Raw genomic sequence first — 13,464 nt, 5'->3', positions numbered from 1 at the left:
ATATATATCTGTTCTTCCAATCCATGAGCATGGAAAATTTTTCCATTTCTTTGTGTCTTTATCAATTTCTTTCATGAATGTTCTATTGTTTTCAGAGTATAAACCCTATGGCTCTTTGGTTAGGTTTATCCCTAGGTATCTTACGGTTTTTGGTGTTATTGTAAATGGGATTGCTTCCTTAATTCCTCTTCTTTTATCTTATTGTTAGTATATAGAAATGCAATTTATTTCTGTGCATTGATTTTATATCCTGCCACATTGCTGAAATCTTGTATGAGTTCTAGCAGTTTTGGGTGGAGTCTTTAGATTTTCCACCTAAGAGTGTCATGTCATCTGCAAAGAGTGAGTTTGACTTCTTTGCCAATTCAGATGCCTTTTTTTGCTTTTTGTTGTCTGATTGCTGAGGCTAAGACTTCTAGCACTATGTTGAACAACAGTGGTAAGAGTGAGCATCCCTATCATGTTCCTGACCTTAGGGGAAAAGCTCTCAGTTTTTCCCCATTGAGAAGGATATTTGCTGTGGGTTTTTGATAATGGCTTTTATGATATTGAGGTGTTCCTTCTTTCCATATACTCTTCAGAGTTTTAATCAAGAAAGGAGGCTTATTTTGTCAAATGCGTTTTCTGCATCTATTGAGAGGATCATATGGTTCTTGTCCTTTCTTTTATTAATGTGGTGTATCACATTGATTTGCAGGTGTTTTCCTGCAGCCCAGGAATAAATTCCACCTGGTAGTGGTGAATAATCCTTCTAAATAATGTACTGTTGATCCTGTTGGCTAGTATCTTGGTGAATACTTTGGCATCCATGTTCATAAGGATATAGCTCTGTAATTTTCCTTTTTGGTAGAATCTTAGTCTGGTTTTGGGATCATGGTAATGCTGCCTTATAGAAAGAGTTTGGAAGTTTTCCTTCCACTTCTATTTTTGAAACTGCTTCAGAAGAATGGGTATTAGTTCTTCTTAAATGTGTGGGTAGAATTCTCTGGGAAGACTTCCAGCCCTGGACTCTTGTTGATTGGAATGTTCTGAACTACTTTTGTTATACTGATTACATAGTTGTGTCTATAGTTTCTTCAGTACTGTTTACATAGTTTGGTCTTGTACCTGCTTAATCAATTAGAGATTAAGAGTTTAGGACTTAAAAGTTACTACATAACTGATTGGTGGGATGATTTCTCACTCTGTAGGTCATTGGAATAAACAGATGCATTTAAATAATTCAAGTCATTATACTCATTATGTTGTAATGGAAGCTCAGAGCAAAATTAAAATATGCAAAATTCTAAATCCAGTTTTTTAGAAAATCCAGCCAAAGCTAAATTCTGTTCACATCTAGTTTTAATGCTCTACTGAGTTTTAAATGTACTAACCACAGTCAATACTCATTGTTAATCTCACGTGGGCCTCATAGCTCATGAGCCTCAATTGCATTACCTGTCTTGGTTTAATTTTGTCTTCGACAAAAGCGGCTGGTTCTTTGGGTTGCTCAGAACTCCGTTCTGTACACCTTTGGAACCCATACTCGACTGATGCTTGACAAATGCTCATCTGTGGGTTTTATTCAATTTTTGGATGATCATTACTTGCATTTTAACTTTACTCTTAAGAGAGAGATAACTGAAAACATCTCAATACTTTCTCTGTAGGGACTCCTTTGTTTCCCCCCAGTGTTTTTTTGGGAGTGTTTTTTTAACGTAGGTGAGAAAATTCAGAGCAAGACTACTATCATTGAAAGAAACTCTGACATGCTGTGATTTGACAGACTAACTTCATGGTCATTTACATGTATATTGCATTAATAAATATAAAACTTGACATATGTTAAATTGGGTTGTAGAACCTTGATCTATTGGCCATTTCCAGCCCTTAGCTCATTTCACCCACACTGAAGTATGACATTCCATTGTTTTGTTTTGTTTTTTAAGATTTTTTAATTTATTATATGAGAGACAGAGAGAGAGAGAGAGAGAGAGAGAGGTGGAGACACAGGCAGAGGGAGAAGCAGGCTCCATGCAGGGAGCCCGACGTGGGACCCGGTTCTGGGACTCCAGGATCACGCCCTGGGCCAAAGGCAGATGTTCAACTGCTGAGCCACCCAGGTGTTCCTTGGTGTTTTAAAAGTGGAAATTTTAAACTTTTTTTTTAAGCCAAGGAACCTATTATTTAAATATAATGTTATAAAGAAACCCAAATATGTCAGTCAGGTATAAAGAGAATTTATCTGATTAAAGGTGGATTGTGTCTGACCTTTAACCAGTTACTTACTTGTTCACTTCTTTACATGTCTGCTTATGCAAAGACTCCAAAGCAGCCCTGGATTAACCTTTGAGGAAAATACGCTTGAGTTCAGGGCACCAAGAGAAGGGGAACACCATAGTTTTTGGCCCTGGCTATCATGCCCTTCACTCTTTCACTGCCACACTTAAGTGTAGGAAATTGTTTTGTAATTGTCTTTATCTGCTATGTTGCAATTTAATGTGCACTGTTAATGTATCTTTTTTCTTTGGTATAGTGAGTGACTGACTCGGGGCTAAGTTTGATATGAAGGTATTACATTTTTTTCTGACTATGGTGTGAGTTCCACTTAACCAATTGGCATTTATGTCATGCACTGATTTGTGTAAAGAACCCTGAAGCTCTTTATTTTAAGCAATGGATGGGTTAGGGGGCATCATTGTTGGGCTGTGTTGAGGGCATTAGTTTGGTCTTAATCCAGCCCTGCTCCAAAGTGTGCAATTTTAAAGTCCACTGATACAGCAGGAAAAAACCTAGAAATTACTGTGTGAGAAGTATTTAATAAGTGTTAGCTCTTTTACTGTTTGTAACCCAAATAATGATTTTTCTAAAAGTTAACTATGTTGCCAGTTCCATTCACAATAAAGCTACTGACAAAAGCTTCAGAAATCACAAAACATTGCATATGCACAAAATTTTGGACACATTATCAAGGAGTTCACAGACATCAAGTTAAAAACTCTTGTTTGAGATTTGAATGGTGGAATACTGTGCTGTGAATACTGATTAATTAGCTAATTCACAGTTTAATACGAAGTTATAAGAAGTATTGTTTATATCTATCTTATTTCCAAAAAGGAAAAGTAGTAGGACCATTTTACAAATGTGGTCCATATCCCATGCAATAAGATGAAAAATAAGATTGAGAAAGTCAGCTGTAGGGAAAACAGAGATGGAAAGAAGGTGAAGTAGGATTAAAAGTAATACCTAAGGACATGGTAACATTTTCAAATCCCTGGCCTAATAAGTAAAGACCAGGATATGACAAGAGTATTTGACCTGTATTTTTAGTATCTCCTGGGCCTCGGGTCCTGGGTGGCTCTGTGAGTTGAACATCTGACTCTTGATTTCAGTTCAGGTCGTGATCTCAGGGTCATGAGATCAAGCCCAGAGTCAGGCTCTATGCTGGGTGTAGAGCCTGCTTAAGATTCTCTTTCTCCCTCTGCCCCTCCCTTTGCTCTCCTTTTCTCTCTCTCTTTAAAACAACAACAACAACAACAACAACAACAACAACAACTCCTGGGCCTTTTCCCTGTATTTTTCTACTTCTCTATGTTGTGCTGTTTCTTTCTGCAAACATTTCTATCATTATTTCCCTTTCCTGCTTTTTTTCCTTTTCTTTTTCACTTTTTTTTCATGTAGCCCTTCATCTCCCTTCCTTTTTTTTTTTTTTTTTTTTTTTTTTAATCTTTATTTATTTATGATAGTCACAGAGAGAGAGAGAGAGAGAGAGAGGCAGAGACACAGGCAGAGGGAGAAGCAGGCTCCATGCACCGGGAGCCCGACGTGGGATTCGATCCGGGGTCTCCAGGATCGCGCCCTAGGCCAAAGGCAGGCGCCAAACCGCTGCGCCACCCAGGGATCCCTCATCTCCCTTCCTTAATGTACCCTCAGTCAAAACCATAATGTGACACCAGTGTCTAAATTTCTTACTTATGTCTTCTGTTTTTGTTTTGCTTTTTTTAAAAAAGATTTTATTTATTTATTCATGAGAGATACAGAGAGAGAGAGAGAGAGGCAGAGACACAGGCAGAGGGAGAAGCAGACTCCATGCAGGGAGCCCAATGCAGGACTCGATCCCAGGTCCTCAGGATCACACCCTGGGCCAAAGGTGGTGTTAAACCAATGAGCCACCCAGGCTGCCCCCTGTTTTTGTTTTATAAATAAATTTAGTTTAACTTTGCACTCCCTCCCAATGCCCCTCAACCAGAATTACTTGCTTTTTATAATCCAGGTGGTCCATTATTATCTTTCCCTGATTCATATTTCTTAATTGAGTAAATATTTCCCATTCTTGCTTTATTTATGCTCCTGATTATTATAGTAGACATTAATGCTAAGTTAATACAAGGATATTTCAAAAGCTAATCTTTTTTTTTTTTTTTGCATTATTCCAGGGAGAAAATTTGTAATTAAATGAAGATATTGATGTGATGAAAAATGAGATTTTTGGTACTGTGTTTATTACATGTAGCTCATACTTCATAGAAGCTGTTATTTTATTGCTTTTGAATAAATTTTTATTTCAGTATATTTTTACAAAGTTTTCTAAAGCTTATTCTTTTTTTGAAAGTTCATTTTTGGTTTAAAACTTGCCACCTACCTTGTCTTTGTTTTTTATATAAAAATAATTGTTAAAATGCATAATAAGTACATTTACTAACTTGTATTTTCAATTAGACTAACATTTTTTGCTTACTTTCCTAGTAATACTTTATTTTTAAAATAAGTAATATGAATTTAGAAGTCATTCTGCCACAGGTTCATAATTGTACTAAAAATAGCTAGCATTTGTTGAGTGTTTACCATTCATTTTTCAGTCACTATTCTGGGTACTTTATATTTGTTAACTCATTAAATTTACATAATCTATTTTATTTTATTTATGTGAGAGGAAAAAAAGCATGAGATGGGGAAGGGGCAAAGAGAAGGAGAAGCCAACTCCCCACCAAGCAGGAAGCCTGATGCTGGGGCTCTGTCCTAGGATCAAAGATCCTACCTACCTGAGCTGAAGGTAGATGCTTAACTCCCTGAGCCACCCAGGCGCCCCTCACATAATCTATTTTGTGAGGTATAGATATTATTATACATGGTGTGTGTGTGTGTGTGTGTGTATATATATATATATAAATATATACATATATATATTAGAATTATTTAACATAATGACACAAGTATGTGTTTCAAAGAAAGGGATTTGTTGTAAGTATCATGAGATGGACTTTGGGTTAATGGCCCCATTTAGACATAGCTAGCTTTATGGTAGAATAAAAAAATGCAGCAAAATTAAGATGACATATTTAAACCTTCAAATTAAAAAACCTCCCAAAAGTTCAAATTTGTTGTCTTTAGACCAAATATTTAATGTGTATATAAATATGTCCTTAAAAAATAATATGGAGTTAATTTTTTTCTAATATGTAAATAGTAAAGCCATTAATGTTGACAGTACTATTTGAATAACACTATTTCAGAATTTGTAATTACTTGTCAGGAATAGAATAAAGTTTATCTTTTTACTACTACTTGCTAGTGACCCTAAGAGTTAAATTATTGTTAGTCTTCTTAGCACCCTATTTCCCTTTCCCCTAACTTTCTACCATGTGCCTTATGAGCTCTTGTTAATGGACTAGTGAACATTATTTAGTCACATTGTACATCTGACATCTTCCTTAATTTAGTTTCCAATCTGAGATGGACTGTTAATTTTGACAAACTCTAACCTCTTCCTCTTAGCTTCCTTTCTCTTCCTCTTGACAGGAATGTTAATATTTGTTATTCTTTTCAACTACCTGCTTTACTGCATCTTCCATACTTTCAAGAGATAACTTAGCCACATACTTCAGAGGAGATCTTCAGGTCCAATCTCCCTCAATTTCCTTCATCTTTATAGACCTGCCTATGTCAGCATGCATTCATTTTTTCTTCCCTCCTATCTCAGAAAAGCCTATTTCTCTAAATGGCCAGTCCTTGTACTTGTATGCTAAATTCCATTCTTTCATTATATGATTATATGATTTTACTGTATTAAATATCCCACGTCTTGTCCTTTATCTTTAATTCTATCCCTTTGATTTCTTTCATTCATATAAATATGTTCAAATTGCTTCCGTGGCCTAAACAACAAAAACTAAAACACCACCTTTATAATACCTACTCCTCAAGAAAATACTGTGTCCTTATAGTATATACTTATCTTATTTGAACTTTTCCACATCACATTGGATTTCACATATAGTTGCAATTGGAATAGCCGTGCTCTAATCCATTCACCTCCATAATCCCTGGCTACTGTTGATTCATCCAGGGTTAGATACTTTGTTTAGGTGGAGCCAGAGTCTTTTCTTAGGAATTTTGAAACTGAGACTGCAAACAAACTCCACTATCTTTTTGCATGCCTTCACTATAAAATCCAAGACTCCAGAGTTCTTGATAGCCATCTTTCCTACCATGTGGGCCAAAGCAGCAATGCAACTAGTCTGGACAAAGAAGGAGAGAAAATGAAACAAACCTACAGAGAAGAACAAGAAAAAGAATAACTCAAGATCTTGGTTCCACATGCTTTTGAGACTCAGCCACATTAGTGACCTTGCATTTTGAGATACCACAATATTCTTATAGTAAGCCCTTTTATAAAGCTCATTCAAATTGGATTTCTGTCACTTGCAAGCAAAAAAGCACTAATCAATACACTTTGTCTTTTATTTTTTGCCACTAAATATCTTAGAAAAACCATTCTGGGGATCCCTGGGTGGCGCAGCGGTTTGGCGCCTGCCTTTGGCCCAGGGCGCGATCCTGGAGACCTGGGATCGAATCCCACGTCAGGCTCCCGGTGCATGGAGCCTGCCTCTCCCTCTGCCTGTGTCTCTGCCTCTCTCTATCTCTCTGTGACTATCATAAATAAATAAAAAAAATTAAAAAAAGAAAAAAAGAAAAAAAAGAAAAACCATTCTGTATTCTGTGTTCTACTCTTTACTTCCAAAGCAACCCTTAACCTAATACAATCTGACTTCTACCACTGTTGCCACATCTAGCATCCTGTTTTCATTATTTGATTTTTGGTAGCATTTGAGATTGTTTACCAGCTCTCCTGTGTTATCTCTTGATCTTGCTCTAGAGCATTGCTGGTCTTTCCTAATTCTCCTTTTAAAAACAAATAGCTAATCTTTATGTAATGCACACTACGTGCCAGGCAATGTTGTAAACTCTTTACAAATACTACTATATTTGTAATGAGGAACAACTGTGAGGTAATATCTTTCCAGGAGGTCATGCAACACAGCACTATAGTACCATATGATATAGATCTATAGTTTATTGAGGAAAAGTTTACAGAGAGGGTAGTAATAGAATACACACAAGCCCTCAAACTCTTATCCTATAGCTTAGGCATAGTCTGCATGCACTGTCTTCAGAGTTCCAGTGGAAAGAAACCCTGCCTCAGTAATATTCTACATATTTGGGATGCCTGGGTGGTTCAGCAGTTAAGTATGTCTGCCTTCAGCCTGGGGTGTGATCCTGGAGTTCTGGGATCGAGTCCCACATCGAGTTCCCTGCATGGAGCCTGCTTCTCCCTCTGCCTATGTCTATCTCTCGCTTTCTGTGTCTCTCATTAATAAATAAATAATCTTTAAAAAAATAATTCAAAAATATTCTACATATTTAATTTTTTATTTAAATTCAATTTGCCAACATATAACATCACCCAGTGTATTCTACATATTTATTATTGGAATGGGATAGGGAATATCTGTGTAGCTATGCACTAATGGAAAAGTCTTTGTAGATGAAGTGGCCATGTTAGAGAGAGGGAACCTTTCTGTTCCTCTGTTGAGCTAACTGAAATTTGTTGATACACCTGTCTTTGCTACTAAAAGTTTGAGAGGACAGGAGATTGGGGCTGAGCCTCCAGAGCTATCGTGATTCTCTCTCATTAGGCACGTGCTATTATTTTTCACTGTGTTTTACGGAAGAAAAAACAGGCACAGAAAGGTTAAGTAATTTTTCTCATGGTCATGGTAACTTTATAACAGCTGAGATTTGAACTGACTCCAAAGTCCATGCTCTTAACTACGAAAGCCACATTGCCTCTTTGTATTGCCTTTTACTTCTTTAAATATCCATTCTTCGTATACTTATCTGCCTACTCTAAAACACTGGGATTTCCTAGGCTTCTATCTTCCTCTTCTGAAGATACATGTTCTTACATCATTTCATCCAGACCTGTTGCTTCAGTAATAATCCTTATGGTAATAACTTTCAGATCTGTATCTTTATTTTTTTTCTTGCAACAGATCTGTATTTTCATTGGCCTATCCAGAAAGTTCCCTGCATATCCTATAGATATTTTTTAAAGAAAACTTTAAATTTATCCAAAACTAAAGTCATGATATCTTCTCAAAATTTACCTGTCCTGCTTTCATATTTTCCTTTTGTTTAGATGTTTGCTTATTTTGCATCATCATTCACCCAGTTATTTTTTTTAAGATTTATTTTATTTTATTTGTTATTTATGATAGAGAGGGGGGGGGGCCGGGGGCAGACACACAGGAGGAGGGAAAAGCAGGCTCCATACTGGGAGCCCCACATGGGACTCGATCCCGGGACTCCAGGATCGCGCCCTGGACCAAAGGCAGGCGCCAAACTGCTGAACCACCCAGGGATCCCTTCATTCACCCAGTTCTTGCAGTCAAAGACCATAATTTGGTGGGCTGTCAGGTCACTGTTCTCTCTATGCAAAACATAGCGATTAGACTATTCTGCTTAAGCCCTCCATGCCTATAGGTTCTTGTTAATCATGTTTCATCTATGAAATCTTACATTCCAGCATTCTCACTGTCTGACAACAATCTTATCTTTTCATCTCTCTCTCTAATCCCTGTTGATATTTTTCCATATTATTAAGAACGTATAGGGATGCCTGGGTGGCTTAGCAGTTAAGCTCCTGCCTTTGGCTCAGGGTGTGATCCTGGAGACCTGGGATCGAGTCCCACATCGGGCTCCCTGCGTGGAGCCTGCTTCTCCCTCTGCCTGTGTCTCTCCCTCTCTCTGTCTCTCATGAATAAATAAACAAAATTTAAAAAAAAAAACGTATATCTGGGGCACCTGGTGGCTCGGTTTATTTGGCATCCAACTCTTGATTTTGGTTCAGATTGTGATCTCAGGGTCATAGGATTGAACCTCACTTCAGAGCTCCATGCTCAGCGGGGAGTCTGTTTAAGATTCTCTCACTCTCCCTCTGTCCCTCCCCCCACTCATGCTCTGTCTCTTTCTCTCTAAAACAAATGGATAAATCTTAAATAAATATGTGTGTGTGTGTGTGTATACTTTCCATTTAATGGTTTTTCCTATAATGTGGAATCCCATGATAGAGGTAATATAATGTGGTTAAGAATATGGACTTTGAGTAGGATCCTTAAATCCATGAGAGAAGTACTGGTATTTGTCTTGCCCTCATGTCCTAAACAATTATAAAACTGGACAAAACATGCAAGGCAGTTCTTTTTAGGCATTGAGGAACGGGCAGCACAAGACTATAATCCTTAAAAGAAGGAAAATTTCAGATTAACTCTATTGTTCGCCCAGGGAAGCCTGGATGCAGACTTCCCCAGTTACAACTCTGGTACAGGGAGAGAAAGCCTGAGTGGAGTGGTATTCATGCTGAGCTGAGGCAGATATCAGAGTTTGGAGTTGCTATGATGGCTAGAACTTGTGGAGCAGAATACCAGAGATGAGGAAGCTTTATACAAAGGGTAGGCACAGAAGACTGAGAGTTTCCCTCAAGTCCCTGTAAAGGTAGACTTTACATATACAGGATGAAAATTGGCAAGACATAATAGAGAATGGCTGCTATTAGGCTGAGTGGACAGGAGATACCAGAACTTGCACACTCCTAGGGAATGTTGGAGTTCCAGCCTGTCCACAGAGGAGGATACTTGCTGAACAACTTGGGCACATAAGGTCACCCACTGGGTATAAGAATCAAGCCCTAGAATAAAGGTATCCCACAGAACTAAATAAAAACCAAAATAGACACACCCTACCAAAGGGTAAATCCAAGTCTGAGAGGATCAAGAACATCCACCAATAATTTAACTCAATATTCTTTAAAGGAAAGCAAAATAATTCAGAAAGGCAGAATCACTTTTATGTATCCATCACACTGTTCAGCATACAATAAAAATTATCAGACATAAATAGAAAAATCATGATCTATAACCTAGAGAAAAGTCAGTCAATAAAAACCAACTCAAGTTAACCCAGATACTGGAATGAGCATACAAGGTCTACAAAGCAACTATTGTAAATACTTTTGAAGGTTTAAAGGAAAAGATGTACACAATGAATGAACAGAGGGGGAGGAATCTCAGCAGACAAAAAGAAAATATAAATGAACCAAGTGGAAATTCTAGAACCAAAAATTACTGTATCTGAAATTTAAAATTCCCAGTGTGGCCTTATCTGCATATTGGAAATAAGAGTTAAAGACAAATTAATAGAAAATGTCAACTCTAAAGAACAGAGAAAAGTGGTTGGATAAAGATGAACAGAGCAACCAAGACAATGTAAGCCATTGTTAAGAAGAAAATAAAAAGAAAATGAGGCAGGAAAATTTTTTTTAAAAATTATGACTAGGGATCCCTGGGTGGTGCAGAGGTTTGGCGCCTGCCTTTGGCCCAGGGCGCGATCCGGGAGCCCCGGGATCGAATCCCACGTCAGGCTCCCGGTGCATGGAGCCTGCTTCTCCCTCTGCCTGTATCTCTGCCTCTCTCTCTCTCTGTGACTATCATAAATAAATAAAAATTAAAAAAAAATAAAATAAAAATTATGACTAAAAATATATACCAAAGTTGGTGTGGGGGGAAAAAAGACAATCTACAGATCCCACAAGTTTAACAAAAAAGCATCATACTTAGGTTTATAGTAGTGACAACTCCTGAAAACTGAAGATAGAAAGAAAATCTTAACAACAGAGAAAAAAGTCTCACATAGGGAGCAATGAGTCAAAAGGCTGATTACTGACCAGAAACAGTGAGACACACCTTACATATAAAGACAATACTGGTTACAAGTAAAAGGTATAGAAAAAGATGTGCCAGGCAAACAAGAGGCAATTCCTGACAAAGCAGACTTCAGGAAAGAAGTATTCGTGAAGATAAAGAATGTTGTTCATAATGGTAAAAGAGCCTTTTCAGTAGAAAGACATACTCCTAAATGTGTATACACCAATTAACAGATTTCAGAACACATAAAGTAAAAACTAACAAAACTAAAGAGAGAAATAGAAAAATCCACAATCATAGTGGGAGTTTAACCTCTATTTTCCAGTAATTTAAAGAATAAGAGACAAAAAAAAAAATAAGGATATAGATTTGAACATAACTATCAACTAACTGGACTTAATTGACATTTAAAGAATACCATTCCTGGGTGCCTGGATGGTCCAGTTTGTTGAGCATCCAACTCTCGATTCTGGCTCTGGTCATGATCTCATGGTCATGGGATCAAGCCCTGGGCCAGGCTCCATGATCAGTGGGGAGTCTGGTTCTCTCCCTCTGCCTCTCCCTCCAGCTCTCTCTCTCTGTCTCTCTAAAACAAATCTTTTTTAAAAATAGAAATAAAGACTACCACTCCTAACAACTGTGAAATACACATTCCTTTCAAGTGTACGTGGAATGTTGACAGATCATATGTTGGGCCATAATTTAGGTCTCAATAAATTTCAAAAGACTATATCTCTGACCACAATATCCTTAAACTTCAATAGCAACATATCTAGAAAATCTAGAAATATTTGGAAATTAATCATGCATGTAATCTTTGGGTCAAAGAATGTGTAAAAGGGGAATTTAGATTTTATCTTTAATTGGTAATGAAGACAAAAGTAAAAATGTATTAGAGACAGCTAAGGCAGTAATTAGAGGGAAACCTTTCTATAAAGAAGAAAGGTTTAAAATCAGTGGTCTAAATTTCCACCTTAAGAAGCTAGAGGGGGAAAACAAATTAAAAAACAAAGAACAAATTAATCCTAAAGTGAATAGAAAAGGAAAAAGTGAACAATAATCAGTGATACAGAAAACAATGGAGAATCTATACAGCTAAAAGTTGACTCATTGAAAATATTAATCAAACTATTTGATCTAGGAAGGCTGATCAAGAGAGAGAATACAAATAACCAATATTTAGAATGAAAAGGGGGCTAGCTATGACAATAGATGCTACAGACATTTTTAAATATGACAAGGGAATATTAACACTTGAAACTGAAAATGGAGGAGGGGAAGTTCACTGATTACTTTATGAGGCAACTGTAACAGTGATACAAAAATTTAACAGCAGTACATGAAAAGAAGATATCCCTTGTGAGCATACAGTGTAGATCAGAAAACTATAACCCTCAAGCCAAATGTGGCTCTCCTTTTCCTGTTTTTGAAAATAAACTTTGAGAGGTGCTTGGGTGGTTCAGTTGGGTTAAGCTACAGACTCTTGATTTCAGTTCAGGTCATGATCTCGTGGTCATGAGATTGAACCCCAAATTGGGCTCCACACTTGGTATGGAGTCTGCTTGAGTCTCTCTCTCCTTCTCCCTTTGCCCTTCACCCCATTTGTATTTGTGCACATGTTTTTTCTCTAAAATAAATCTTAAATTTTTTTTTGATTATATGTTGTCTATAACTGCATTTGCATTATAGCAGCAGACTGAATAATTGTGACAAAGACTACATGGCCACAAAGTCTAAAATATTTACTATTTGGCCTTTCAACAAAAAAGTTTTCAACCTCTGACATAGACACAGAAATTCTCAAAGAAATATTAGCAAGAAAAATCCAGAGATATAAAAAGAAGGTTATATAATTACCAAATGACTCTTATGCCATTAAGTGTGGGTTGCCTAAATACTAAAAAATCTAAAGGGGATGGGACGCCTGGGTGGCTCAGCGGTTGAGCGTCTGCCTTTGGCTCAGAATGTGATCCCATGGTTCTAGGAGCAGACCCACATCCGGCTCCCCACAGAGAGCCTGCTTCTACCTCTGCCTGTGTCTCTGCCTCTCTCTGTGTGTCTCTCATGAATAAATAAATAAAATCTTTTAAAAAATCAACCTGAGGATTGATAGAACAAACTGCACAACTACAGGGAGAGAAGGGTCCACTTCAAGGAAGGTAGGAAGTGTTTGGGAGAGAAACATTAGAAGTCTGTAGAGGGGAGGCAGCCCCAGTCATGGAGAAAGGCAAGAGAGACAGTGGAGCTCACAGCGATCTGCACAAGGAGAACACTTCCCCAAAGCCGATGGCTAGGAAAATAAGAGGGACTGAATTTTTTGAGTTTTGCAACCAGCGGGGCTCAAAGATGAGTTTTCGAGGTCCCTGGGTGTGGCTGGGTTAGAGCCTGGAGGTTGCTGCCCTACTCCTGGAGCGGAGGCAGTCATACAACCCCAGGGCAGACT

General features: G+C 37.6%; 1 protein-coding gene across 4 annotated transcripts in view; it reads left to right on the top strand.

Moving 5' to 3' along the window:
* CCDC18 (coiled-coil domain containing 18) overlaps positions 1 to 4,561 on the top strand; it is a 101,550-nt gene extending 96,989 nt beyond the window's left edge. For 2 of the 4 annotated variants that reach the window (XM_072754595.1, XM_025996516.2), the window contains exons 29-30: positions 2,516 to 2,550; positions 4,416 to 4,561. In XM_072754595.1, coding sequence (XP_072610696.1) covers positions 2,516 to 2,518 — 3 coding nt within the window. In that variant the 3' untranslated portion in view covers positions 2,519 to 2,550; positions 4,416 to 4,561. The remainder of the gene's footprint in view (positions 1 to 2,515; positions 2,551 to 4,415) is intronic. The other 2 variants (XM_072754606.1, XM_025996515.2) reach the window with 1 other exon arrangement.
* The last annotated feature ends 8,903 nt before the right edge of the window (positions 4,562 to 13,464 follow it).

The sequence above is a fragment of the Vulpes vulpes genome, chromosome 3, assembly GCF_048418805.1.
Source record: "Vulpes vulpes isolate BD-2025 chromosome 3, VulVul3, whole genome shotgun sequence".
Taxonomy (NCBI): Eukaryota; Metazoa; Chordata; class Mammalia; order Carnivora; family Canidae; genus Vulpes; species Vulpes vulpes.
This window is presented reverse-complemented; position numbering and strand designations above follow the sequence as displayed.